Source organism: Pelmatolapia mariae, linkage group LG4 (genome assembly GCF_036321145.2).
Source record: "Pelmatolapia mariae isolate MD_Pm_ZW linkage group LG4, Pm_UMD_F_2, whole genome shotgun sequence".
Lineage (NCBI taxonomy): Eukaryota > Metazoa > Chordata > Actinopteri > Cichliformes > Cichlidae > Pelmatolapia > Pelmatolapia mariae.
Window position 1 is genome coordinate 24,104,910 of NC_086230.1, and position 27,354 is coordinate 24,132,263.

The 27,354-nt window shown below is 39.6% G+C and overlaps 4 protein-coding genes across 10 annotated transcripts; 3 read left to right on the forward strand and 1 right to left on the reverse strand.

Moving 5' to 3' along the window:
• Nucleotides 1–593: 593 nt before the first annotated feature.
• LOC134626339 (zinc finger protein 674-like) lies at nt 594–2,365 on the reverse strand. The gene is made up of 4 exons (XM_063472071.1): nt 1,884–2,365; nt 1,717–1,789; nt 1,515–1,617; nt 594–1,315 (listed from the first exon to the last, which is right to left on the reverse strand). Exons 1-4 carry the CDS (start codon nt 2,177–2,179, stop codon nt 627–629), a joined length of 1,161 nt encoding a protein of 386 aa, XP_063328141.1. The 5' UTR covers nt 2,180–2,365; the 3' UTR covers nt 594–626.
• Nucleotides 2,366–2,597: 232 nt separating this feature from the next.
• pgls (6-phosphogluconolactonase) lies at nt 2,598–5,565 on the forward strand. Its single transcript, XM_063472076.1, has 6 exons — nt 2,598–2,718; nt 3,072–3,356; nt 3,445–3,552; nt 3,632–3,733; nt 4,426–4,566; nt 5,312–5,565. Exons 2-6 carry the CDS (start codon nt 3,093–3,095, stop codon nt 5,456–5,458), a joined length of 762 nt encoding a protein of 253 aa, XP_063328146.1. The 5' UTR covers nt 2,598–2,718; nt 3,072–3,092; the 3' UTR covers nt 5,459–5,565.
• A 371-nt stretch (nt 5,566–5,936) lies between these two features.
• On the forward strand, nt 5,937–13,714 carry colgalt1a (collagen beta(1-O)galactosyltransferase 1a). Its single transcript, XM_063472059.1, has 12 exons — nt 5,937–6,322; nt 8,767–8,877; nt 8,985–9,102; nt 9,651–9,785; nt 9,879–10,083; nt 10,191–10,310; nt 10,476–10,552; nt 10,678–10,784; nt 10,885–11,017; nt 11,094–11,221; nt 11,319–11,525; nt 12,042–13,714. Exons 1-12 carry the CDS (start codon nt 6,099–6,101, stop codon nt 12,307–12,309), a joined length of 1,833 nt encoding a protein of 610 aa, XP_063328129.1. The 5' UTR covers nt 5,937–6,098; the 3' UTR covers nt 12,310–13,714.
• An 814-nt stretch (nt 13,715–14,528) lies between these two features.
• Nucleotides 14,529–27,227, forward strand: gmip (GEM interacting protein). 7 transcript variants are annotated; one of them, XM_063472043.1, is made up of 21 exons: nt 14,529–14,744; nt 15,986–16,073; nt 16,586–16,682; nt 16,888–16,927; nt 18,788–18,913; nt 20,238–20,302; nt 20,431–20,538; nt 20,624–20,704; nt 21,030–21,191; nt 21,373–21,510; nt 21,942–22,132; nt 22,346–22,431; nt 22,516–22,578; nt 22,707–22,778; nt 22,884–23,026; nt 23,125–23,301; nt 23,379–23,516; nt 23,617–23,816; nt 23,967–24,291; nt 24,828–24,930; nt 25,736–27,227. In XM_063472043.1, exons 1-21 carry the CDS (start codon nt 14,699–14,701, stop codon nt 26,368–26,370), a joined length of 3,084 nt encoding a protein of 1,027 aa, XP_063328113.1. In that variant the 5' UTR covers nt 14,529–14,698; the 3' UTR covers nt 26,371–27,227. The 7 variants fall into 7 exon arrangements, with proteins under 7 accessions (XP_063328113.1, XP_063328115.1, XP_063328114.1 ...); XM_063472045.1 differs by having other exon boundaries at nt 24,831–24,930; XM_063472044.1 differs by having other exon boundaries at nt 22,349–22,431.
• The last annotated feature ends 127 nt before the right edge of the window (nt 27,228–27,354 follow it).

Genomic DNA, 27,354 nt, shown 5'->3' on the forward strand with positions numbered 1-27,354 from the left:
TGGTCATAGTTTTGAATGTGTGCATGAACAGGTTTCTAGCCCCTTGTTAACCTTGCAAAAGAGTGTCAACCTGTCAAGGGAGTGCCCCATCTTTTGCAGTTGGGATAAGCTCCAGCCTCTTTGTAACCTTCAAGTGGATAAACTGAAATTAATAATCTGTGGATAAATAAATATTGGTATGTGTACGATAGTTCCATTCATCAATTTTCTTAACCTCTTGTCCAGCCAAGGGTCATAGAGGTCTCTATTCCAGCTAAGACAGGACAATAGGTGTGGACAACTCACCAGTCCATCACAGTAAGAGCTACCAGAAAGGCAGTCAGTCACCACAGACTCACATCTGTGCCTTATATGCACGTCTTTGAACTGTGGGATGAAGGCGGAGCACCTGGAAACCATCCATGTACAGGGAGAACACGTAAACTCCACAGGGAAGGCCCCAGCTATCCAGGAACCTTCTTACTCTGAGTCAACATTGCTAACCATTTCTTGTATATATCTGTATAGCTAATTTAATTAACTAAACACAAACAATTTGAAAAGCAAGCATCAAAAACTCAATTCTGGAACAAATATTAAGTTTATTTTCCAGAACAAAAATACAGATGTTACATATGATTGATGTCTTAAGAGGTTCCATTTACAAATGTCCCACTAAATGTTGGTGCACTGGAGTCACTACCATATACATTTGAAGTAGGATCAAGATGTACTGCGAGGTGTTTTTTCAGATTGCAGTTCTTTGTAAAGCCTTTGCCACATTTGATACAAACAAAGGGTTTTTCTCCAGTGTGTGTACGCTGATGCATATCGAGTGTGCATTTCTGAATAAAGCCCTTTCCACAAACAGGACAACGATACGGCTTCTCCCCAGTGTGCGTACGCTGATGTGTATACAGGTGTCCTTTTTGTGCGTATCGCTTTCCGCATAGTGTGCATCTGAACGGCTTCTCCCCAGTATGGCTTCTCTGGTGTATTTCAAGCTGACTAAAGCATCTGAAGCTCTTGCCACACTGCAAGCAGCCAAACCTCTTAGTGGTTGAGTTCCTCAAGTTATGAAGCTTCATATTTCTGAGCACACTTAAGCTTTGGGAGGTTATATTTTGAGCCAAGCTTTTCCCAACTTCTAGGGTTGTGTCGGCAGGTGTAAGCTGTGGGTTCCAGTGCGTTTCCCTCCTCACTGTTTCACTGAGAGATGACAGGGAGCTTAGAGGCACAAAGCTATCAGTAAACAGTGGCTGCTGGTGGTCTGCAATGTGTTTGGGACGCTGCATCACATTTGGAGCCTTCTGGGTGTCTGTGACTGTTTCTCTTCCTGTTGAAAGCAGACGTACAAGTTAAAATTCTGATTTGCTTTTTGTAGAAATGACCTTGATGATGGAAGGTTTAACAGTTATGACAATTTAGTACAACTATGATGAGCAGAAAAGTCAAATCCAGCATTGTTACTGAAAGTCCTCATGAATTTCACATACAGCTGTGCAACCCGACATAATAAGCAAATTTATAGTCACTGTTTTCAGCTGTCCTGTCTTGTTGAGTGTTTCCATTGTCCACCTCACATGGCTCCTCTTTCACCACTACCAGTTCTGGGTGCTCTTTGGGTTGGTTTGGAAGCTGATAAGAAAGGGGAAAAAAGGCATTGGTTATAAATGTCAGCCACAGAGCAATCAGCTATGATAACAAGAAATAAATGGCAGGTTATTGCAGACTTACTTCTGTTGCAGCATACTCTTCACCTTGATGCAAACTGCCAGTCTCAGAAGAAAAACTTTCCCACGGACTTTCACTAGGATGCAAAACACTGAGATTAAACACACCAAGCAAGGAGAACATAGCAAACAGCTACGTTCCATAATATACACACAAAGCAACATACCTACCTTTTAATTTCAAGTCTTGTCCTTTCAGTCTCCAGTACTCCGTTTTCTAAACCGTCCCTTCCAACTAAGCTGACTTCTGTCGCATCCTGCCTGCCCCCCTGTGCCATATAAAGCAGCTTCTCCATCAGCTGTAGTTTCTCTGTAAGCGAGGCGATTTCGTTGCGCCCGCGAGTTATCTCGATCTTGAGCATCTTTGACTCGATTTCGACCAGTTTGCTTATTTCCATTACAGCTGTTTTGGATAACGCATCCATGATGGAGACGAGCTGTGTCTGGAAAGAGAAGACTGTCGACATGATTTCTGTTTGTTTTGTTTTGGCTTTCCTGTCACGGTCCAGCAGTTGCACGCGAACGACCTGACGCTGTCACGGGGTCTTAATGGCCACAGCAAAAACGTTGTTGAAATGTAACGCAGGAGAAAAGCTGCATGTGCATGCCTTCGAGGTGCGCGTGAGTGTCGCTCCAAAACTCGAGTGGGGCTGAAGTGGATTCAGTGTTTCCATCTGTCGGCTGGGAGGAAACATCGCAATTACACACAAAACTTTCAAATTAGCGCTAATGTTGACAAAGAGTCCTGTTTTGACATCAGGGATGATTGTTGGTCTGTAAAAGTTACCACAGCTTCCGCGGTGATTTGCTCATTGCAACCTACGTTTACTTTTTAACGCCTTTGTCGTCGCGGTTGTTGTTCGGGACTACGCTAACCAGAATGCAGCACGTTATCAATCGGAATGTGATTGGTGGGTGAAAACTCGCTTCAGGAAGCAGTGTGGTGAATTACATTTGCCAACTGAAAATCCTCACGATAACCTGCCTCAGAGATTCCAACTACAAGGTAAATGAATGTCACTATGAGGGAACTTGTAGAGGTAAAGGTTGCCCTGCGAGGCTGGTTGGTTTAAGATGCGAAGAAGTCATCGATGCTTTGTTGCTCTTGCGTTAACCTGTTCTGGTTAATGGCTTTCTTTTTCTTTCTTTTTTTTGAGTGGTCTAATCATAAGACAACCCAATTAAGTTTGGTCAAAGTAGTGCAAAAATAACAGCTTCACAACAGTGTAAAATTAAAAATAAATTAAGTTAAACGACTGAGTAAATCACATTTACAGAGATGGCATGATGACTTGCAAAACTGTTTGGTAACTGACTTCCTTATATGTTGTTCACTTTTCTTCTCTCTTACTTTGTCAGTCCTTCTCACAGAGTGTTGTCATGGCTGGAAGGAGAGTCCTGGTCTTCCCCTCATCAGCAGAGCTCGGTCCAGTCCTGGCCCAGCTGGTGACTTCACGGGCTGAGAAGGCCATCGGTTCTCATGGCAGGTTCACTCTGGGACTCTCTGGAGGAAGCCTTGTGTCCATGCTTAGCAAAGAGCTGCTTGCCCTGTCAGAGCTGGACTGCAGCAAGTGGTTGGTCGGTTTCTGCGACGAGCGCCTGGTTTCCTTTGACGATCCAGAGAGCACCTACGGGCTGTACAAGGTTTCTTTGAATTGGTGTTTGTGTTAACATAAATGTATGTTGCTCTGTTGCAGTTGGATAAACTGCAGACCGTTTCATCCTTTTGCAGAGTCAGTTATTTTCCAAGATCAACATCCCCGAAAGTAGGATCTTGACGATCGACTGTTCTCTGCCAGTGAACGAGTGCGCTGAGGATTACACGCGTAAACTGAAAGAGGTACACAGCAATCACAGGCTTTTAGATTTTAGTGTCTGCAGAATTTTTACATCATAATTTTCGCTGTTAAAACACACAGGTCTTCCCGGATGATGACTTCCCTGTGTTTGACCTATTGCTGTTGGGAATGGGGCCTGATGGACACACCTGTTCTCTTTTCCCAGACCACCCTCTTCTGGAGGTGAGGGGCTCTTATTCTAATGAACAGTTGTCTTCTACAATAGATCTGTGTTGAATTCTTATGAAAAAGAATGAGTGCAGATACAAAATTACAGCTTTGTTAGAAAGGAATCATTTATAGTTCATTCAAAACATGTTTTATTTTGTAACACAGTATGTCATTGTGATCCTAAAAACAATGTCCCATGCTCTTAAAATGCATTTTGGGCATTCTTCAAATCTAAATATTATCTCTCCGTTATTTTGTATAAAAGGCATATCAAGCACATTTGACTGAACTCTGGCACAGCATTTGTGGAAGAATGTCTGAGTTTGCTTTTGGATGTGGTTTCCTAATTAGCTACTCTAAGAAAACAATGTCTTCTCCCTGCAGTTTTCCAGTCACTCTCTCGACAATGCATGGATAATCACTGGGTTTTATGACAGCGCAGTTTGGATTTTATGGTCTTCATAGTTATCCTTGTTAGAAGTGTGAAAAAGATCTGTCTCGTGTTACATTATCCAGTTTCCCAGACATGTATTAAGCTTCGTGTTCAGCTCCAGTGGAGAAAAAAAAAAAGGTTTTTAGCTTAATCCATGTCTGAGAAACTGAGCCTTCATATTTGCTAGTTTAAAATTGTAAGCTTTTGGTTCTCATATTGTCACTTTTGGTGCAATGATTAGTTATTGCCTTTGGGTGCACCCCATATTCAGGAAACCAAGAAGATTGTGGCTCCGATCAGCGACTCTCCCAAACCACCGCCACAGCGTGTAACTATGACTTTCCCAGTGGTGAACTCTGCACGTTGTGTGGCTTTTATATCAACAGGAGGAAGCAAAGCACCCGTTTTGAAGGTAACACTTAGGGGCGTCTGCTGAACATACACATCTCAAATTCTGAATCTTAACACCCTACTATTTCCATAACGCAATAAATAAACTTTGACACTGATGAGGCAAAAATGAGATGCACCAAGAAACAAGGGTAATTTGGTTAGGTCATGTGACTCAATATTTATAGTTGAAAGGAGGACTGGGGCCAGAAGAAACACTGATGGGACTAAATAAGCCAAAGATGTGACTTTGAGCAGAAATCATTGCATTTATTCATTTATTATATTTTTATACAGTTATCGAAAACTAGATTTTTCAAAACATCTGAAACAACTTTTGCAAACTTTAAAACTAACAAATTAAATAAAAATATAGAGGCACGTTTTTAGTATTTGTTAGTTTAGTAAAAATTTAATTACAAATTGTTGATGAGGCTCTGATTATCATGTTTATTGAGACTCTGGATGTTTTCAAAAAGTTGTGTGTTTTTGTTGACATACGCCCTACAATATACAATCCATAAAATAATAATTTAAAAAGTTAACCCTGAAACTAATAAAAACTAAACTAAAATATTTTCAAAGAATAAAAAATGAACAGAAATAGAAAAAATCTGCAAATTAACTGAAACTGAATTTAAAAACAAAAAGTCAAAATGAAATAAAAATTAAAAAAACTAATTAGAAAACACTAAACTGTAATAACCTCATGCTTCATAGTTTTGTGTTTGTGCTATTGTAACACATTTCTCTCTTTTTATTTGCAGGAAGTGTTGGAGGATGGAGAAGCTTCACTGTTTCCAGCAGCACGAGTTGTCCCAACTAAGGGCGAGCTGTTCTGGCTTGTTGATGAACCAGCAGCTGCCTCTTTAACTATCCAGGTAGAGAGGCTAGGCTCAGGAGCCAAGCTGTAGATCTGCCTGACTAACAAATGCAGGAAGCTCAATGAAGAGTCTGGAAAATAGTGCAGGACATTCCTTAATAAGTGAAATGTTTGTTTGCGTGCGCACGTGTGTGTTGGGGGGGGGGGGGGGGGGGTGACTGTGGGGTAGTGTCAAGGTACCTTTATTAAACTTTAAGCTCTGCTTCGTGTTTTTTGCTCATGATTCATGTGTGTAACAGTGCATGTTCAGACACTAGAAACTCCATTCAGTTGTTCAGCAGTATATTCAACTGTGATGTGGTGAACATTGCAATGGGTATACAGAATACAATTTTGATTAAAAGACACACAGGTTAACGTATGTATTTAAAAATATCTTCTTATTTTCTTTTTCTTTTTTTTTTAAAGAAAAATCCATTCATTCGAATTGGGCATTTGCCCTCGGTGTTTCCTGTGCTGCAGGGCCTGTATTAGTCCACCCCCTTTAACATCCAAACAGATCCCACCCCTTTAGAGATTAACCTCGCACTGCTTTTACATCAGGGACTGTAGCACAGACTTTCCCTATCTGTGATGACGGCAGAAAGTCAAGAGACATTTCTCTATAGCCCCCGACGAGCCACAGTCCACTTATAAATTATCATTATTCTATTCCATAATTTGCTATCGCGATGCCCAGGCTCGCTGGCCTCAACGACGCCCTGCTCCTCCTGCTCCTGTCCTGCTGCAGTCCTGTCCGGGGATATTTTGCGGAGGAGCGCTGGAACCCCGAATCTTCACTCCTCGCACCCCGGGTTCTTCTTGCCCTCATTTGCAGAAACTCCGAGCACTCATTGCCGTATTTCCTGGGTACTATTGAGCGCCTCAACTACCCGAAGGACCGTATGGCACTGTGGTAAGTTGTTACTGGGAAATGTTAGATTTTGCAGGCTGTTAGGCAGTAAAAAGTGAAAGTAATTCTTGTTTTTGCCACAGGTTTCTTACTGAAAAATAAGTACCGAAGGATACTTTTCTGATCGATTAGATGAATTGCAGGAAAGGGAAAGAAAAGGGGTGGACCCGCAGAGATTGTCGGGGGTAACAAAATGGCTTTGGAAATAACCGAAGTGTTGCGCAGAGATCATTCCGTCTTTGAAAAATCAGCAAAAGAAAATATGAAAAACTCAAGCATAATTACACGAACGAACAAATGCATGAGTACAAACCAAGAATATAAAAAGAAATAGGCAATATTTTGTAGTCAGGGTAGGGGACAAAAGTGAGCACATCTGCTCATCAGGACAGTTGTGCGTCGTATTGATCTGTATACGTGGATGGGAGTGAACGACGGCTTTGACCACGAGGGGAGCTGTGTGTTGTGTGTGATCTAAGATACAAGCTCTGACACAGTGCTCCACAAGCATACCGATGGCTGATACATTAACAATAAACGCAAAACAAGTGTCTGCCATGTGCAACTGAGACTGGATTAGCACCATGAAAATTACCTGACCCATGTAGTCTGTTAGTAAGAGGCACCTTCCGTCGCGAAATTTTACATCTCAAGAGAAAGAGGACAAGTGAGGTCAAACCAGCACATTATAGCTATCAAATCCCATCACCTCAGGGTTTAAAGTTTCACGTTTTTCGTTTAATTTATAACATATCTTCAGCTTTAAGCTCATTCCAGTCTTCATGTGCCAAAGCCTATATCTTCTCCTCTTCCTGACTGGAAGTTAAACAGAGATATGCATCTGGCAAGACTAATCCCTGTTTGTGAAGTGTTTTTCTGACATTATTATGTGTTAAACAAATCACCTAATAAGGACATTCTAGACAATTTATTGATTACAATACAATGAAGTGCTAAGTAAGAAGAAACGATATGGTGCATTTTGATTATTAAGCTTCTCCTAGGTAAAGGCCAACCTTAGATAATGACTCTCCGTGATAAATGATTATGGAGGCTTAAACTCAGTTCTCTCATGCAGTCTTGATGGTTCATTAAACATGTTTATGTAGACCACATTTTAGACCTAACATCTTTGCACCCTCTCCAGAAATTATGACTTCCCAAGCTCCTTAGTCATCTGTCAGTCAAGTAAGTGAAGGAAAGCTATTTTTCACCCTATACTTAATCAACATGCTTGAACAGCCCACCTGCACTTGTATCCTCAAGCAGTTTGAATGACTACCTGGTGGGCTCGGAGAGGCGTGGTCTTCATTCGCTATCTTGATGAGCAAGTTTCACCTTGTGCAGGAGTAAGAGTGTCTTAAATTCCTTTTTTTGTTTGGTAGTTTGTAAAGTCTTGTGTAAATATGTTGGCGGTAAGGACAGGGTTGTTTGACACACATTAAATTACATCTGGAAAAACCAAACAACTGTGTGATCTTATAAACACTATACGCTGCACACATTTTGCAGCTGTAATTGAAATCTTTGGTGTCTTATGCCAGCATTCCTACACCGCTACAGAAATAATAGCTGATGTGGAAGTGGCACACCGCTCCTAAATGTATGTTTACAGTACAAAAGCGACATAGGTCTAAACAGTGTTCTTTAATAAGCACTTATTTTATCTGAGCACGAAAGGGAAATAGGAAAGACAGACAGCTGGAGTGACTGAAAAAAAGTGTTTTAGCAAGGAGCTGCAGTGTTTACACAGATCCATGGGGAATTTTCATGAAAATCTGTTCTAGTGCAAACCCAGGGCCAGAATACAAGCACAGCTGGCTGTAAAGCAGGTGTCTGGGAGCAGCAAACCATGTTGGCCTACATGGCCAAGAAATGAATCCTGCGGGTATTGGGTTATTCTGGAGTATCATTTCTAGGCTTTTCATCCTCATGTAGAATTAGATCAAACATGCAGGCAGTCTAACTTGGGTTCATTTGCCTCACGCATAGCCTAAGTCACTTTAAACAATTTCCTTCTCTGTCTGTTGCAAACAGAGGTTTCACTTCTGTAAAGTAGTTTCCGTACTGTTATCGTTTTTTCACATTTCCTTTATACATAACTTATCAATGCTGACCTAAAGTTTTTTGTTTTGTTTTGTTTTGGGGTTTTTTATAGGGGGTGTTTTTATTGCTGTGTGTTTTTCTGAAGCAGGTGTCCTTTACACTTGTGTCACTTCCCGCAGCTTGTACATAATGCATTTACAAAAAGTGAACACAGGGCTATTGTTATTTGAACCTTGGTTTTGTCTTTCACTCATGCCTCAAAGAGAACTCAGTTTGGCACCGCTGGCTACAGTCAACCACTGTTACAATTTTCTTCTCGTTGTTACAGTTTTCCTCCTTTTACCTAGGTTCTTGATGAATGCACTTAATTCTCATAATTTACATTTTTACTGCATTGACAGGGTAGCAACCGATCATAATGAGGACAACACCACAGCCATTCTGCATGACTGGCTTGTAAAAGTACAGAAGCTCTACCATTATGTAGAGTGGAGGCCAAAAGAGGAGCCCAGGTTTGTTATTTTAAAGATGGAATTGTATAGTGCTCAAATAGCTCACAGGAAATTGAGTCAGACATCACACGAAATCAGTTTAATTAATACTGAAATATTTTGTGTAGAAATTATGAAGAGGAGGAAGGTCCAAAGGACTGGACAGATCCTCGTTATGAGCATGTTATGAAGCTTCGGCAAGCAGCGCTGGAGTCTGCTCGTGAGATGTGGGCAGACTATTTTATGGTAGGTAAATAAAACTACTCTTTACAGTTACAAAAGGAAGCAGAATTACACTCAAAATGTTGATTATAAACACTGGGCCACATTATTTTTAACATTCAGTAATAAAAGCCGAAGAAAAAGTACAGAATTGGGCCCAAAATGCCACCACAACTGTAATTTAAGAGGGAGACAGACTGTTAAAACCTTTCCCAGTTATGTTCTGTTTCTTATGGTTAAAGTTCATCTTTCAGTCTAGTTCATCTGGACACTTAAATCTTAAATGCACATTTCTATTTGTATTCCCCAGCCTGGCCCACATTGTCTTGTTTCAGCAGGGTATAATTTTGAAGTGAAGTCTATCCAAAATTGCAATAATTTTGTGCTTTTAATCTTACATCTAAACTTTCTCTCTTAAAAACAGAATTGTTGTATATATACTGCTGGTCAGAGATCACTCAGTTTTAGTTACCCCATTTATCCTTCGTGAGCTGTTCAGCATTTCTTCTCAAGAGTTTTGTGTACAGTGTGCTGTTCATACACTAGCCGTTTTTCTTATGCTCCTTGTGCAGCTGGCAGATTGTGACAACCTCCTCACCAATTCAAATGTGCTCCGGGGGCTGATGAAACAGAATAAGACTATCATCGCTCCGATGCTTGACTCTCGTGCAGCCTACTCAAATTTTTGGTGTGGAATGACTTCCCAGGTACTGTCATGATCACTGAGAAAACCCCTTTGTGTATGTCAGAAAGTTTCAATAATCTCTGTAATAAACAGCCTAACAACTCTCATTCTCCAGGGTTATTATAAGAGGACGCCTGCCTACATACCCCTTAGGAAGCAGATACGAAAGGGCTGTTTTGCCGTTCCTATGGTACACTCCACGTTCCTAATAGACCTCAGGAAAGAGGCCTCCAGGCAGCTAGCGTTTCACCCACCACACCCAGAATACAGCTGGGCATTTGATGACATTATTGTGTTTGCTTACTCTGCTAGGATGGCAGGTAATTTGATATTATCCAACTTAAAGTCTAATTGTTTGGGTGTAACCTTTTTTTATCATAAATAATGTAGCTTCAGATTAAGTTTTCCTATTCTGTGTTCTCTACAGAGGTTCAAATGTTTGTATGTAACAAGGAGACCTATGGATACTTCCCTGTGCCACTACGTTCCCACAATACTTTGCAAGATGAAGTGGACAGCTTCTTACACACCGTGTTAGAAGTCAATGGTGAGTGGCTGAGAGCTTTACTTTTGCAACCCCCTCACTCTTTTCCACTGGCTTATTTAAGTCTTAATTCTACTCTCTTCTGCTTCATCTAATGGTAACTTTCAGCATGAGTTTCTAAATATCATTTATACCATTTCTGCATCCATCTTCCCTCTGACTGTGTAGTGCGAAATGCCCCAGTGATGCCATCCAAATACATAAGTGTTCCTAGAAAACAACCTGACAAAATGGGCTTTGATGAGGTAAGGAGTGATGTGAAGATGGAATCTGCAAAAATGGCCAACTTTCTGTTTCTTTGCTGAAATTCTCTGCCTGCTGTTGAAATCTATAATTACATTGATTGGTTCCACTGTTTACCTTTGTGTAGGTGTTCATGATAAACTTGCAGAGGCGGACTGACCGCAGAGAACGTATGCTGAGGGCACTGCATGAGCAGGAGATTGCTTGTAAAGTTGTTAATGCCGTGGATGGAAAGTAAGTGATGCGTTCCACTTATTTACTAATTAGTAACTACCACTGACTGGCCCATCTTTATTGTCATTTTGTCACATTTCTACTTCTCTCTCTATTTCAGAGCAATGAATGTCAGTGAAATTCATGCTTTGGGCATCCATATGCTTCCTGGATACAGTGACCCTTATCATGGTCGTCCACTAACAAAGGGAGAGCTGGGATGCTTTCTTTCCCACTATAACATCTGGAAAGAGGTAAACTCCTGAAGCCAGGAATTTGAATATTTCCAAACCAGACGGATGTGTGACTTAAAGATTTCTCTGGCCTTAGATTGTGGAACGAAGTCTCCACACATCTTTAGTGATCGAAGATGACATGCGCTTTGAGGTGTTCTTCAAACGTCGCTTGATGAACTTAATGAGTGAGGTGGACCGTGAAGGTCTGGATTGGGATCTCATGTATGTTTTTACTTCCTTCATAATATTTTTTCTCATTCCCACAGAGTTTGCAAATTCTTATCAACTTGTCTTTCTGTGGTTTTTTTTCTTCTTTTAGTTATATTGGTCGAAAGAGAATGCAAGTGGCTCACCCGGAGAAAGCAGTGCCAAATATACACAACTTGGTGGAGGCAGACTATTCATATTGGACACTAGGATATATGATATCATTACAGGGTGCCCAGAAGCTTTTAAAAGCAGAACCATTAAAGAGGATTTTGCCAGTGGATGAGTTTCTTCCTATCATGTACAATAAACACCCTGTGTAAGTGTTAACACCAGCAAACACAAGACCGTACACACACACACACACACACACACACACACATAATATATCATGCATTTCAAACATTTATAGGTAGTCTTAAGAGTGCAAAAGTTCAACATTTCAGATTTATCTTAAAATGTATTCAGTTTGTATTTTCTCAGCAGTCAAAAGTCTCTCAACTTATTCCATTATCAGTGCTGACTCCTAAATTTGAACCTTGACACAGTTATATTTTGTACATCTGGGCACAATCTGAATTCAACTTATGACACAGAGACTTGAGTCACCTTTTAGAGATATTTTAAGGAACAGTCATAGAAGTAAAATACACCAGATCTCATCTGATGAGAACTAAAACTGAATCCGTATTAAGATGAGTCTCAGACATAAAAAAAAAAATACTAAGAAAACTAACACTAAACACTAGAAACAACATTTCTAAAGAGTTTTTCAGTGCACTGCATTTCTATTCAGGAGTCTTATCTTTCTTTCTTGACCTTTCCTACTCTCCAGATCTGATTATATGGAACAGTTTGAAACCAGGGACCTGCTGGCATTTTCCGCAGAGCCTCTCCTCGTGTATCCAACTCACTATACGGGCGACCCAGGATACATCAGTGACACTGAGACCTCCACTGTGTGGGACAATGAAAAAATCCGCACAGACTGGGACAGAGCACGCTCAGGAAAAAGTCATGAGCAGGCTGAGATCAGCACAGAAGCCCAGAACTCAGATGTGCTCCAGTCCCCTTTGGACAGTACAGCACGGGATGAGCTATGAGAGCAAGTCACCAAGAGCCTTGGAAAAATAAAAAAGGTCCATAAAACGCACCACATTAGTTTTTTAATCATGTTTAATCTTTGATGACTTTGATTTTGCATCAGAACAGATGTGGTATTAAAGAAAATGGAGAAGTTTAAATTATCAGAAGTGAAAAGTTAAAAAGGGATCATGCATGTCATGTTTTCTGCTGTCGTCAGCTTGTGGTTTTTACTTTATAAAGGCACTAGACTTGCCATTTGGAATGGCATTTGCAGTTCCCACCTACTCTCTGTCATACAGAAATAATGTGTACTGGTAAAGAACGAAACTGGACTGCTGCATTTCAGTGGTGCTAATTTGAGATTAGACTTTGTTTTGTAGCCTTGAGAAATGAATGAATTTGGCTACAACAACAACAAATCTGCACCACAGAGCAAAATAAAGACATCTTAAATCAACCTATGCAAAACCTATGAACTTTTGGCATTTTGAATCTTTTTGTTTGTTTTTGTTAAATTTTATAACAGTGCTTTTATATAATGTTTTTAGTTGGTCATTGGACGGTACAATAGAACCCTGTAGCAAATTTCTATCATAGTGACAAAATTCAGAACCAAATAATTTAATTTGCAGAAATACTGAGGCAGATTTACTACCAGTACCGTTTGTTGCTGTTTTGTTTAAATTTTTGTTTTGTTTTGTGCTGTTTTTTTTTTTTGTTTGTTTGTTTTTTTTACTCTTGTAGTTCCACCAACCACCTCTTGATACAAATAGAAGTGAGACAAGCCACCAAACACACTGATGTTTCAACTTGCCCACATCCAAATGCACATCAGCCACTTTATTACCTCTCTCCCACAGATGCGGTGCTGGTACCTGTGCAAGTTCTGCTTTAGTTTTTGGATTTTTAGAAAGAGCTCACATTTATGTAGCAGACTTTGAGGTATTTTCCATGTCCATAAAGTTATGGCGCAGAGACGCACCACTGTGGGCTGCATCTTTAAATTACCTGTGAAATTTTTGTGGTTGCCACTGATTGTTCTGATTTTGGGCCCATTAGTTTTGTGGTGTTGTGAATGCATTTGTCCTTTTTGGCAGAAATTATATGAAACAGGTTCTGGATTAAGCACCAGCGCTGCATCGGTGGAAAAGAGCTGTATTGCTGTTCCATCTCAGATCAGTTCAGTGTGAATGTTGAGCATTTTGATTGTGGTAGACTTTATGAATTGTCATTACATAAGATAAGTGTAGATCATCATATTTCTCACAGTATATTTATTGTGTCATGGTTTCCCTCATCACATACACAGATCTCTGATGAAGCCAGTTTCTGTTGAGTACTGATGGGAGTTATTCACTCACTAAGTGTGCACAAAAATGTTAGTGGTGCTTGTGCCAACAAAAAATAAAATGTTTTCTTTTTAACAGGTTCAACTTCTGTCATTATATGCTTACTGTTCTGTTGGAGTAACCATTTTTTTTAGTTAATGTTGACTGTCCAAATACAAATTATGACGTCTGTATATTGTGACTAATGGAAAATTGTGTGTTACTGTGTAGCCTCTGGCACAGTAACATTTTACTGTGAAGTCATTCACACATTGTAGACTGTGACCTGAATGTAGATTTTCCCTTTACCATTTCATTCATCATAGTCACTGAAAAACACAGAGTACCCAAGCTGCTGATTACATGTAGAATTGAACTTTTTAGCTGATTATTCTTGGCATGTCACGCAACCGACTTTCTCATTGAGGTTTTTATCACACCTGCAGATGGACCTCATTTTGCAGTATATTTTGGTCTGAATCATGCTGTAGCAAGTTCAGCTGCACTGTATCCGGTGTCCAGAACCCCAATAGATATGATTTAAAAGGGTCCAAATTAGGCTGAATAAGGTAGCTTACATGACAGTGAAATAATGTTTTTTAAATAACTTATTATATATATTAACAACTGTGTTTAGTATATACTAATTTTTAACCAAGGTGGTTTTAACCAAGATATGTTTTCTGAAGTGTAATTGTTACATTACAGCGGTACATGCCAATATTTAAGGAACAATCTTCCTTACTACGACAATACAAATTTATCACAGTGGTACCTTTTCACTATATATGGTTAGACAATGTAGGTGGGGCCTCCAGTGACTGTAAGATACACTTCCTCTTCCCCTTGATGGTGAAAACATTGGCCAACCTTCACTCTACCAGAGGAAGATCATTTTAAGAACTTGCATATCAGCGCGCTTGGGGCTCAACTTTATATCGCTGTGTTTAAACTACAGTCCTGATTTCCTACCACTTCAAATACAACGTGTTTTACTGTGTATTGTAGTTTGACCCTGATGCGAGATAATGTGTGAGAGGTGTTGGTAGGGTCTGCCTGCTGTGGAAATAGCGCAGAAATGGAAGAAGATTTAGTGGAAAACAAGGATTCTACTCAAGGCACAGGTGAGCACAAATAAGATATATGATATGTGGTCATTTTGAGTAAATTGTGCCCTTTACTCTAAATATCAACTTGCCCATGCTTAAATGAAACTTAAATCTGTTTTTTCTTTCTTTCTAAACGTTTTGCTATTGATACACATTCTTCTTCATTTGAAGAAACCCCAAACTTTTTAATTGCCGAATATTATTTTGGTTTGTGTTACTGGAAACCTACTCAAAGCAGTGTAGCGCCATTATGACATGGGTATTCATGTGGGTGCATGCAGACACTGCATGCATAAAGTGCCTTTGTTAATGAGTCTGTCAGAAGATTTCTGCTGCTGTGCGGCATCCTCCTTCTTGGTGAACTTCCTGAACTCTTTTTTAAAGGTTCTTGTTCTGTCTTTTTGTTTAACTTCTGTATTTTTATTCAGCAGAACTAGCCTACTCCTTCCAAAAAGCCAAGACTGTCAACTTGTTTTAAAACTAATGTTTTGGAGACTTTTGTGTCATTTGACACACTAGAAATTAGAAATGTTTCTTTGCTTGAAAGTTTCTATTCAGAAGCTTGTTGCAGTGTAGCCTCAATTAATGCAAGTAGCTTTTGCAAATGTTGCGGGTAAACAGCAAACACAACTATCAGAGTTAAGTGCAACTACACTGGAAAACTGTGTTCAAATTTTGCTGAAACATCTTACTTTCCTGTCAGCTCTTATTCTTGAGCTGAAACACTGGTGGTGTGAAAAACAAGGACTCTATGTACACGATGGGACGTGACACAAACTGCAAGCAGGATGTGGTTGACCAAAATGGAGGCATCTCTGAGCGAGTGATTTCTTTTTACATTTGTTACACCTATTGTGAATTATCAGTTTTTAACCTTTTGCTATGTCAGAGGGTTATAAACGGTCAAAGTGTTGCACAAAAGCACAAAAGTTTAAGCAGCAAAATGTGTCAGTTTTAGTTCCCATTAAGTGCAAATGCTGTCAGATAGGATTTTATGAGAAGCTAAGTTTGATTATTTTTTTGAACTGGATCCTTTTTTCAGTTCATCTATTTTACTGTGTGTTTGCAAGCTACCAAATGTTGGCATATACTTGATGAACTAGCTTTGATACTGTGGTATAATATGCATTTCTGTATAGTTTGTGCTTTTGCGGGGTGGGGGAAGGGTTCACATGTCAGGATCACCATTTACTCTATGTAACATAAATACAATGTAAAGTTTGTATCTATCTTAGCTTTTACATTTCTCATTTCAGATGTGAAACGAGTGAATAAATCTGAAACAAAGCGATACAGTGAGATCTTCCGAGATTTTGATAATCTTGATTTATCTTTCATCTCTTCGTAAGTATTACCTTGTGCAACCCTTTTCTCCTGCATCACTCGGGTGCTAAGTAAAAACTGTGGTTAGTGAATTGGTATTTCAAATGGTCTAGAGATGGATAATGATAAAAAGCTCTTGAGGATGGAATTATTAATTTATATTTTAGGATTTTATCATTTAATAATCCATCAACATGAACTCAGTTATGTATGATCTGTCGGTATATTTATCTAGCTCAAGCTTTTAACTAAAGGTTTAATAACTTTCTATATTAGCATTGCCATGTCTGGTTTACTCTATCCTGATTGTGACTCAGATTTTATGAGAAGCACTGACTGGAAACTGTTTATAACATTTCTCTAAAGCAAAGGTGCAGTGGTGAATATAGTTAAAATAATAGAAATACATGAACTGGACCTTGAAAGGTTCTTAAGGGGCTTATTTATGGTACTAAAAGGCTCGGTGACATATGCTGGCTGGCATATTCCTTGACAAATATGTTTCTCTCCTTATACATTCTTTCTGTGCTCAGCTCAGGGGATGATCTGCTAGCAGAGATTGACTCCCAGTCCATCTCAGAACCTATCTCTGTAGAAACTGCAGAGACCACAGAGCAACATGACGCGACTGTAAGAAATAAATACCCTTTGAATGTAGTGAATGACCTATTTAATGAAAGGCCTGTCATTTATGCTGTTGTTTATGCTAAAGTTTAGCTCAGGTTCAGTTTTCAAATCTACTGTCTCCACTGCTGATGGTTTGTTTTTAGAAGATTAGATGTGCTTTGATAGAGTTGTAGAGTTCCACCAGTTTGAAGATGCACTTTGTCCACAGATATGTGCCGAACCCAATGACGTGGATGGAACTCAGACAGGTATGGTTTGTGTGACAGAAGGGATGAAAAAGCCCAAATGAGTGTGTTATTGTCTGCATGCTCTCTGGTCAGGGTCAGCGAATAACGTTAGCTGTTATAAACAGCTGGTCTCAATGTGACATTCCTTTACACTGTGAACCTGTTGCTGAAGTGGTTCAGTCACCTGCTTAACCTAGCACTAACCTTCCTGGGACTGACAGGATACTATCCTTCATCCCATCTGATCATTAGATGTAGCAGGAGCTACTGTCTGTGACACTTTACAAATACTCTTCTTCAACATTTATTTATTGTCTTATAATCAGCTGTGAGGTGTAACCATCCCTCTGTAACAAGATTAGGCTAAAGAGAGAGGATTAAAGCAGGGGACAGCTGCTCTCAGTTTTTACATTAGACTCTAGTGGAAAAAAGAGAGTTACAGAAATCTCCTGTTACATGGTCTATGGCATAAATACAAGTCAGATGGATAAATGTACCAGACTTACTCATAGTCTACAGTGGGACTTTGGGCTAAGTGCACAAACTTCAGTTTGACTCAAATTATAGGCACATGGTAAGATAAGATATTACAGAGGCACACTGTGTTAAACTTGGATGGTCAGCAATGTCAAATGTATTCTTGGGGCATAGAAGCTCTTCTCAAGAACACCTCCCCCACACCACCTTAGCACGCTTGCTCTCTCACATGCCAGGAGATAAACCTGATTCAATGCTCCTCTAAACCCTGTCACTCTGCAATCTGGACTTGACTGGAATAATCCTTATTCCAAGTGCTTGAACTCCAAAGGACTGATTTCTGAAAGTGCTCAGAGCTCTCCCTAGAGAGGAAAGGCTAAGAGAGGTCACCCATAGCACAAAACCTAACATATCTCTGGAATTGCATGTTCTATTTTGTGGGCTGTGCATGATGGCAGAAGAAAGTCTGGTTGGATTTTTTTTTTCCTACCACTCTAACTGGATTTGGCAGCTATCTGAAGGGGAAGGGCAGTATAAAATCTGCATCTCTTTCTCTCTGGCATAACATGCTTGCATGTTTTAAAGCACTGCACAATGGACCGCTAGAAGAAGTGAAAGTTGCTGAAATGCATCAGCTTTGGTTAAAAGAAAAAAATTATTGCATTTATATGCAAAAGTTGTGCTGGAAGTGGAACACATTGAGAAAGTAATGTAGGGAGCTTTTGTTAGACCATGTGACTGTCACAGATACATCATCCACCCTGCACTAGTGTGACTCACAGAGGAAGAAGAGTGGTTATCGTATTAACGCCCTGCCTTGGTGACCACAGTAGCGCTATAACAACATGCTAGTGTGCTGTTATGTGCTCTCACAACATGGCTTGTGTCGGTAGCTGACTACGAGTGAACAGGTGTGAGAGGGAGGGGCCAGGCAAAAGGGAAGAGGAGAGAGGAGGGAAGTTATTTAGCTAAAGCAGTTTGTTTTGGGGTTGTCCTCTCTCTAGTTACATCCTTTTTCTGTCAACTGTGAGACATAGGACTAATTTAAGAGGGTTTTTTTCTTTGTTTTTTTACCGACAAACTAATGTATATTTCAGTATACATGCTAGAGTTTGCTCTCACCTTCTGGAAACTGCAGGACCTTTACTCTGAGGAGCAGCTATGACTTGTCATATCCAGCCATTATTTCCTGTTTTGGGTGTGTGTATATCTTTTTTTTAAACTGGTATTTGATTTTTAAACCTCTTTATGTTGTCAGATATAGTCTGGGACCATTAATATCACTTAAGGACAGACTAAATGTTTTCTTGAGAAAAGGGGATATTAGGTGCTATTACAGTGTGATTCCTGGGTACACCTTGAAGTGTAAAGAGCCTATCATTATGCTGATGTACTCCCTCACAGTCCAAGAAGCAGACCTGGCCCTATGTCGCTGTGAGGATGGAGTGGAGACGGCGCTGCAGTACGCCAAGTTGTGGTGCCGATATGCCAAAGACCTTCTTGCCTGGATGGAGAAGAGAATCAGCTTGGGTAAATACACAGCTGAGTAAAGGAAATAGTAGTGTAACATGCAAATTTTTTGTCTTATCGTAGATGGCATATTTGAATAGAAACCGCACACAGAAACAAGAATAGTTGGATTTCTTACAAAATGCAAAGCCATAATATGTACAATATGAATGAAAATAATTCTGATCCACTATGAAGTCAGTAGTCTTAGAGTAGTACCAACATTAATTGGTTTAAAGTGTTAGTAAATGATCATTTCATGCAAGTAGGTTAGGTATAAGTGAATGTGCCCTAGTATTTTCATCTAGAGTTAGAGCAAATGGGTTTCTTTTGTTTGTTTGCTTTGATATAATAAAATTTGAAAAAGTGCTGCAGTAGTCACCCTGTAAAGGAGAAGAGGTGCACACTGAAGATCGGAATGCTGCTTTGTATTACCCATTAAGAAAGAAAAATCATAATACATGCATTTTTAGTATTAGCTGGAGTACCATCGAGTAATTTTCATCACCTGCCTGGATTATTTCTGTTAAAGAGGATGTGAGTTTATGCAGTCATTCCAAAGAACTGCACGCTACACACAAACAGAAAGGATTAAAGAGCAGATTAGCTGAAAAGAGGAGGGCAATAAAAGACTCTTCATGCCTTTGGAGTACACAGCGATTCCTCTTCTGTGAGCCTTTTCAGATCCTATGAATTCAGGTAGTGATGTCAATATACTTTGACATCACTACCTGATGCTGGTGGTATCATTCTAAACGCAGAGCAACAGTTACCAACCTCAAGTGTGTAAGGAGATCAGTTGGGCAATGGTAACACATGAGTAATGCTGGGTGAAGCTCAGCCCCAAACTAGTGATTACACAGCAAAGCAACACATTGAGTTTGCTAACAGTATAGAGCCCATTGCTCAAAGAGAGCAGTCAGATCACAAACTGCTGTTGACTTAGTGTTTGTATCAGTACTTGCACAGTGTGAGTGAGATCATACTGACATCAGCTTGGTTCATTTCCTGTTGCAGTTCTTGAACTGATGCAAAATAAGAACCACAGGTATTTTTAACCAAATTAATTCCTCTTTTAACTTCAAAATAGACACAGGTTAGAGTTGACCACACTACAAGTTCTAGTTATTCTGTGGGTGCTGCATAGGCTATTCATCAAATGCCAGACTTGTGAAGAGACACAGAAGATAGGTAATGTCACCAGGTTTGTCCAAATGGAGCTCCAGAAATGTTCAGTATAGTGCAAGAATTTCAGTGGATTCTACTCGTGTTTTTTACCTTCATGTACCATGCCTGTGTTTTTTATTTTTACATAAAAAAAATGTTTGTTTTCTTTTCTTTGCAGAGCAGGAATTTGCAAAAAGTCTAATGAAGACAGCTGAAGGAGCAAAAACCAATGTACTCCAACAGGTATGGTTTACTGGCTACTTGACAAAAACTGTACCAATGATTGCTACAGTACATCACAATGGGTTACTTATACTTATACCTAGAACGGAGACTGTGGCATTTCTCTTTCTTTGCTCTTGTCTATGCAGGAAATGATGCCATTACAGTACATCTACACACTGGCTCTAGAACAAGACATCAAAAATTGTCTGAACGCTAGAAGGACTTCTGATCTGCTGCAAAGTCGCTGTTACCAGGTATAGAAGCCCACAAACACATCATGTAAAACCATCTCTGATGTTTAGATGTAGATGTGTTAAATACCGATTCTCTGTCTGAAAGGCCTTGAGTGCAAAGAGAAATGAGATTGATAAGTGGCGCAGAGAATTTAAAGAGCAGTGGGCAAGAGAACAAAGGAGGATGGTAAGTAAATAATCACTCCTGGTATTGGTTGACGTTAAGCAGAGTTAATTGCACCGTTAGTGAGCTTGTTGGTATCTATTAAACAGTAAAATAGTAAAATTGTTGTCATAATCATTACATATTTTTGTCTCAGTTCATCTAAAATTAGTATCTGTGTATAAATTGTATAAACAGTGGACAGTATACTTGTTTGTATGTCATGTATATGTTGTTTTGTCTGTTATGGATGTAACCAGTATGTTTCCTTTCTCGTATGTTGTGCTAAAATTTGTGCCAGTAATAAACAGTGTTTTCCACTCTGTGTATCTCCCTTCCTTGTTTTCAGAATGAAGCAGTGACAGCTTATAAAAAGGCCAAGCAACAGTACTTCCAGCGCTGTGATGAGCTAGAAAAGGCGAAAGCTGTCTCTGCTAAGGCTGCAGATGACACAGTAGGAAGCAAAACACTAGATAAGAGGAGGAAATCTAAGGATGAAGCTCAGACTAAGGTGAGTGTCCTGTTAATAGACTAAATACTGTATAATCTGTAGAAATAAGGGTCTAAGGTTTCAGCAAACAAAAAGTAAATATTTTTTGGTATCCTTAATAATGGCTTATGAGACTATGCAAAAAGAGGAAAACACACGCACAGATTGCATAGCCACTTAGATTTTCTTTCTGTCTTCACAGGTGTTAGAGGCAGAGTTGATATATAAACAGTGTGTGACTGATGCAAAGATCCACCAAGATGAGTTAGTGAAGGTGAAAGAAAGAATCATTTCACACATTCGTAAGCTCATCTTTCAAGGAGACACTGTGCTCAAAGAGGTCAGTACTTCATTTTGGTATAAATATAGAATATGTGTTATTGTATAGTTGATATTATAAGTTGTCTTGGATAGCTGCATATATATTTACAGGATCATTACCTAAGAACAGTCTAATGACTGAAGAGAAGTTAACATGTCTAACTATTAGTAATTAATCAGCTTGTTGATTAATACAAAAATTTACCTGAAAATAATAATCTACCTATCAGTGATTTATGTTTTGCATCATACAGTATAACGGATTTTAATAAAAACTACCATGTTTTATAACATTACAAGATTCCTTTGCATATTTTTTCTTTTTTTCTTTTACTTTTTGCGGGTATGAAAAGTAAATTGTGAGCAAAACACTACTCTTATATTTTATATCGCTTTTTTTGATTAAAAATTGTTTCCTTGACTCCACATGATGTCTTCTCTCTGTATTAGGTCACAGTGAACCTGTTCTACTTCCAGCGTCAGCAGGCAGAGCCTGTTCCACTTGGCTATCACAACCTGGAGGTAACATGCAGAGCCCAGGAGTCTGGTGAGCCGTATCTGCAGTATGTTCTCAGTAAGCGTCGCCCTGAGCAGATTCTCCAAAAATTTACCTTCCAGGAGTATGTTCCTCACGGTAAAGGGTGCGTTAAAAGGACTTATTGCTGCTTCTTTTACTGCTGATAAAATATGTAGCATGTTTTTAAATATAAATGTGAACATATAAACATGTGTCAGTAGGGACAGATGTATTTGAGTGTATATCCTTGTCACAAAATAGGATAGAAAACGTATTTGATATATTCTACCTATTTACTTATTAAAATAATTGTTTCAATAATTTCTTTTCTTTAAAGCAGCAAAAGAAAAACCAGCACTCTGAACACTCTGCCAGACTCGTTCATGGCAGATGATAGTCCTTTGCGACGATCCAGTGATTGCAGTAAGGGCTCCACCTAATTACACTTTTTTATATTAAAAAATTAATCTTTCTTTTTAATAATATTTGTGTGTTGGTTCACCTAAGGGAAAACTGGATATAGTGACAGTGAGAGCATCGGAGGCAGTTCGGAGTCCCTGTCCAGCCCTGGTAGGCACAGGCATACATTTTTGTATCTAACTTTTAATTTACAGTACAGTGCATCTTGAAAACTTGTGGAACTTTTAAAAATTTTCTTTAAACTATGTTTTTTGCTTTATGGGAATATATAACTGAAGCTAGGAGGCAGGGTAAAACCGCATCCACTTTGACAGTGTCATCAGACGATCTAGATGACCGGGATGAATCAGGTTCATACCTCCTTTTCTTTTCATGAACAGAATATGTTAATAGAGTATATTTTTTTATTTGATCCCTGGTTGGCAAATAAATCTATCTTCTCCACCTTCCTCCAGAGTACAATGATAGTCAGTCAGTCAAAGTGCCACAGGTTTCGCGAGCTGCACTATCACATCGACTCAAGAAAATGAAAAGCAAAATGGCCAAATGCAAGCAGTGTGACAACTATATTGTTGTCAGTGGGGTTGAATGTGAAGAGGTATGATTACACATTTGATGAATATACTGTAACATGGGCAGAAAACTGGCTTCCATTAGATTATTAATGAGATTGGCTCTTTTCTATCTCACATTCAGTGTGGCCTAGCTTTGCACAGGAAGTGTATGGAGGTGTGTCAGCTAGAATGTGAGCATAAGAAGGGATCGGTGTTTGGAGTGGACCTCGCTCTGCTGCCACGTGACAGGCCAGATGACGTGCCCTTTGTAGTGATTCGCTGCACATCTGAGATTGAAAGCCGTGCTCTCTCTGTCCAGGTATTATTTATCCTCACACTGGTACAAATACATTGGTTTTCAAGTATGATTAGTGATCTAATAATCATTTCTGTTAGGGTGTGTATCGCGTGAGTGGGTCCAAGCCTCGCATTCAGAAGCTCTGCCATGCCTTTGAAACACAAAAAGAGCAAGTGGACCTCTCGGACCTCTCACCACATGACATCACCTCTATCCTTAAGCACTTCTTTAAGGAGGTAAAGGAGATATTAAAATATAAACCTCATTTTTGCACAATTCAAAAGATGCAAGTTTTTCTGATATCTCACTGAATATTTTCAATATTATCTCTTGCAGCTGCCTGAGCCCTTACTAACTTTTGACCTGTACAATGATTTCGTTGCGGTGGGAAAAGCAATTCAGCACCTGAATGATGGGGAGACGTCACCAGAGCCTAATGAGATAATGGATATCACTGACAACCTGCAAAAGCTACTACACAGACTTCCTCCATATTGCTACAGCACCTTGCAGCACCTTGTATCTCATCTTCAAAGGTGAGCATGCTCTGGGACCACAGACCTCTCTAGTTTAACTTGGCCTAAACCTGATAGATGACATTTACTTATTTCTACACTGGACCACTGACTTCTAAGTCGAATTTTGCTTGAGCTGTCCTTGAATTTGTCTCATGTGTTTATTTACAGGGTTTCAGAAAACTACGAGAACAAGATGTGTCCCAGCAATTTAGGCATTGTTTTTGGGCCAACGTTATTGCGCCCTCTAGTGTCGACAGACATGTCAATGATTGCCCTGTTGGAGACCACCTACCAGGCTGTACTTGTTGAGTTCCTCATCACGCACCACGACAAAATTTTCGGCCTGGAGCAGGGATCCGATACACCCCCTCCTCCACCCCCTACTGCACCTCTTCCTGACACCCCTCCCAGAGGTTCCTGCCCCTTGGATGGGGTAGCTTATCTCGACTCAGAAAATGAAACCACCTCCAGAGAGCGGCCACGCTCAGTAGAAGTAAGTGCTTCAGTGCGCTTTAAACATCTCTGGCTAATTTTTAACTGCTCCCTTTTAAGCAGCCACCTTCATTTTGTATCTACTTGAGTTTAAAATAAATGAGCAGCAGTTGCTTAGTATTCACACCATGCTGAGAGTAAACACACTTACCAGTTTTTTAAGAGCCTTAACACTTGCCACCTTAACCTCACGTTTATTCCATCAGGATTAACAAGATCCTCACGCACAACTGCTGCATTTCTCCTGCCCTCTGGCCTGCATGACTGTCTTTCTAGCTTTTACTTTCTGCTTTACACAGCTCTTCCCTGTTAATTTTTCACCTAATTGTGGGGTTTGCATCAAAAGAATCAAAACACAAAAAGGATATCACCTTTCTTTAGGAGAGTAAAACCCTTTTATATTTGTACCTAATAAAAAAATAAAAATAAAAAAGACTCATCCTAAGTAGTCATTGCCCCGGTAGGAATCCTATAATAATGCAGCGCTGCAGGTTTAGATGTGGTCTGTAATCCACCACTCAACTTGTGTCATTCCAGCAGAATCGAATCAAGAGAGAGTCAAGCGAGGGTTATATATCTGACAAGTCTTCATCCAATGAGGCAGTGGACCAGCTCAGCGCTGAAGCCAGTGAGAGAGCAGGTAGGCGGGGCATAGTGATAGAGAAGTTACTCCTGACTAGAGCAGGTCAGCAAATTAATTTATCCACTGTGTCTATGTCCTGTGAAACCTAAAGATGTTGAAGTTTTCAGTTGCCAAGTACAATGAGTTCTCTCTTGTGTCAGCTTGTAGTTTTGCTACTTGAGGACATGTCTTAAATAATCCTCTTGTAGGTATTACCAAACAGCTCCCAAGTGTTTTGCTTAATTTCTTGCACACAGGGGGTTGGTTCTAATTTACAGTTACAAAGTAGCTTGTGTTTCTAAGCGTGAGATTCTGTAGGTGTAGAATACCTAAAATGTCTGTTTTTTTAAACACTTTGAGTACTCCATCCAGTTATCTTTAGAAGTAAGACTTCCTTATATGTTGCTATTCAGTAAAAGTGGCTGAATTCGGTTGAGTACGTTTTGTTAGGGATAGTCTTTGTGGAATTAATGAATTAATTCGGGTGATTTTAATTATAATATGATCATTTCTTTTGGAATTTCCATTTTGACATTTGAGTTTTTGTATGAATTTGGACAACACAAAATTAGATTTTTGGAGTTTGGGGATTTGAAAAGTCTGATGCTCAAACCATTCTTTGCTTTCTGTACTTTCGCTGTGTTTCTGAGGGGCTCTCTTCTCTGTTGCTACAACAGCAGCTTCAAAGCTCCTCGCTTTCAAGTCAAGTTGCACTATATTTCATATAGAATGATTTTGGGGTTTTTTTAAGCACTATAATCAATAACTGCTGTTGGAAATGCTTAACCTTGTGAATCACATGCTTATCCTTCTACTGCTCCAGTCCTGGCTATGAGAGATGTATCAACTGATCCTCAGGGTGAGATGGTAGGAGAAGCTACCTCTGATTTAGGAGTCCAGCCATACTACCGTTTCACCAGACAGCCTGTGAAGTATCACCGACATCATAATCCAGGAACCCGAGTCTCGAACCCAGCATGTGCAGCCAGACAGGCTGCGCCTCAACTAAGGGGCCACACAGGAAGTGCAGACAGCAGTCGCAGCTCTTCTCCAGAGCCAGGGGCACAAAGACTTTCTCGAGACATAGATATCCACTATGAGGGCATTCTTGAGCCCCAGCATGTGACTACTGACACAGAGAATAAAATGGATGCCCCACTAAGCCCCCGTGAGGTTGTGCAGTACATGCTGGGCTTGGACTCTACGTATGCAACACTTTCACCTTCTACAGCATCCAGTGCAACGCAGGCTGCTGAAGAGGTGGCAGGAGGATGTCGAGCAAATCGCAACATAAATCAGAGCAATAACAAGCAGAGTACTGGACAGTATCACCATCTGTGTTCGTCACCAAAGACAATTCCTGTTGAGAAAAATGTTACCTCACCAGCCCAGAAGATCCTGTCTGGTCTAAGGCTGAGACGCAGCCACTCAGGGAAGGATGAGCAGCTCTTTGTCTGAGGGAAGATAAAAATCTGCAGACGGTTCACTGGAATGATTTCACACACAGCAAAGGACATCATTAATATGACCATTATTGTATGTAACAACAAATGCTTCTGTCAATATTACCATTATTATGCCTTTATTATGAATAGAATACATCCACATTTTAGGTGCAAATGTCACCACAGGAACACAAAGTCTTTAGTAATCAAACCTACTGAACTAACATATGAAACACAGGGAAAAGTTCAATCCTGGTGCCTGCTTGGATTAACACTTAATCTTCTTTAGATTTTGGTCTGTTGATAATCCAGCAGTTCACTAAACAGACCACACATGAGAGGTTTATATATTATTTTTTTTAATTAGCTCTTGTGTTTTGAATTAATTAGCAGGCGAGGTGAAAAGATACAAACTAGCACCTGAGTATAACGGTTTTGACCCGAACAAACTGTAATGAATATTTGTAAAATGCAGTGTCATCAATATAATGCTGTTTTACATTTGTTGTGCTTTCCCAATATATTATTGCCTATAAATGAAAAATTTTATAGTCTGTAAACAAATATATGCCTTTACTGGTGTCCTTGACCTTAACACTGATCAGTTTTAGCTTAATGCACCTTTCTTGTTTTAACACAAGGGGGCGGTCCTCTCTCAGTATGCGGATAAGCATGTCAGACACAATAGTGAAAAGGCAATAAACCTTTTATCTTTAATTTCAGTACTCTGCATTTGGACATGACACTTTTTTTAACTTCCATGTCAGCATTTTAATGCCTGCACCTGTTTGATTTTACAGCCTGGTGTAAGTAAATGGAGTGAAGCAACATTTCCTGATGTCTAGAAGGAGTAAAGTGATATCATCTTCATTCGGCTTTGTTCTTTTGATATTTTTGCATCAAACTCAGACAGTTTTGGTGTATAATATAACAAAAACTTAAATATGTTTTCCTGTGTGAAAGGGGCTGATATGTCATCACAAGTTGTTTCACCTTA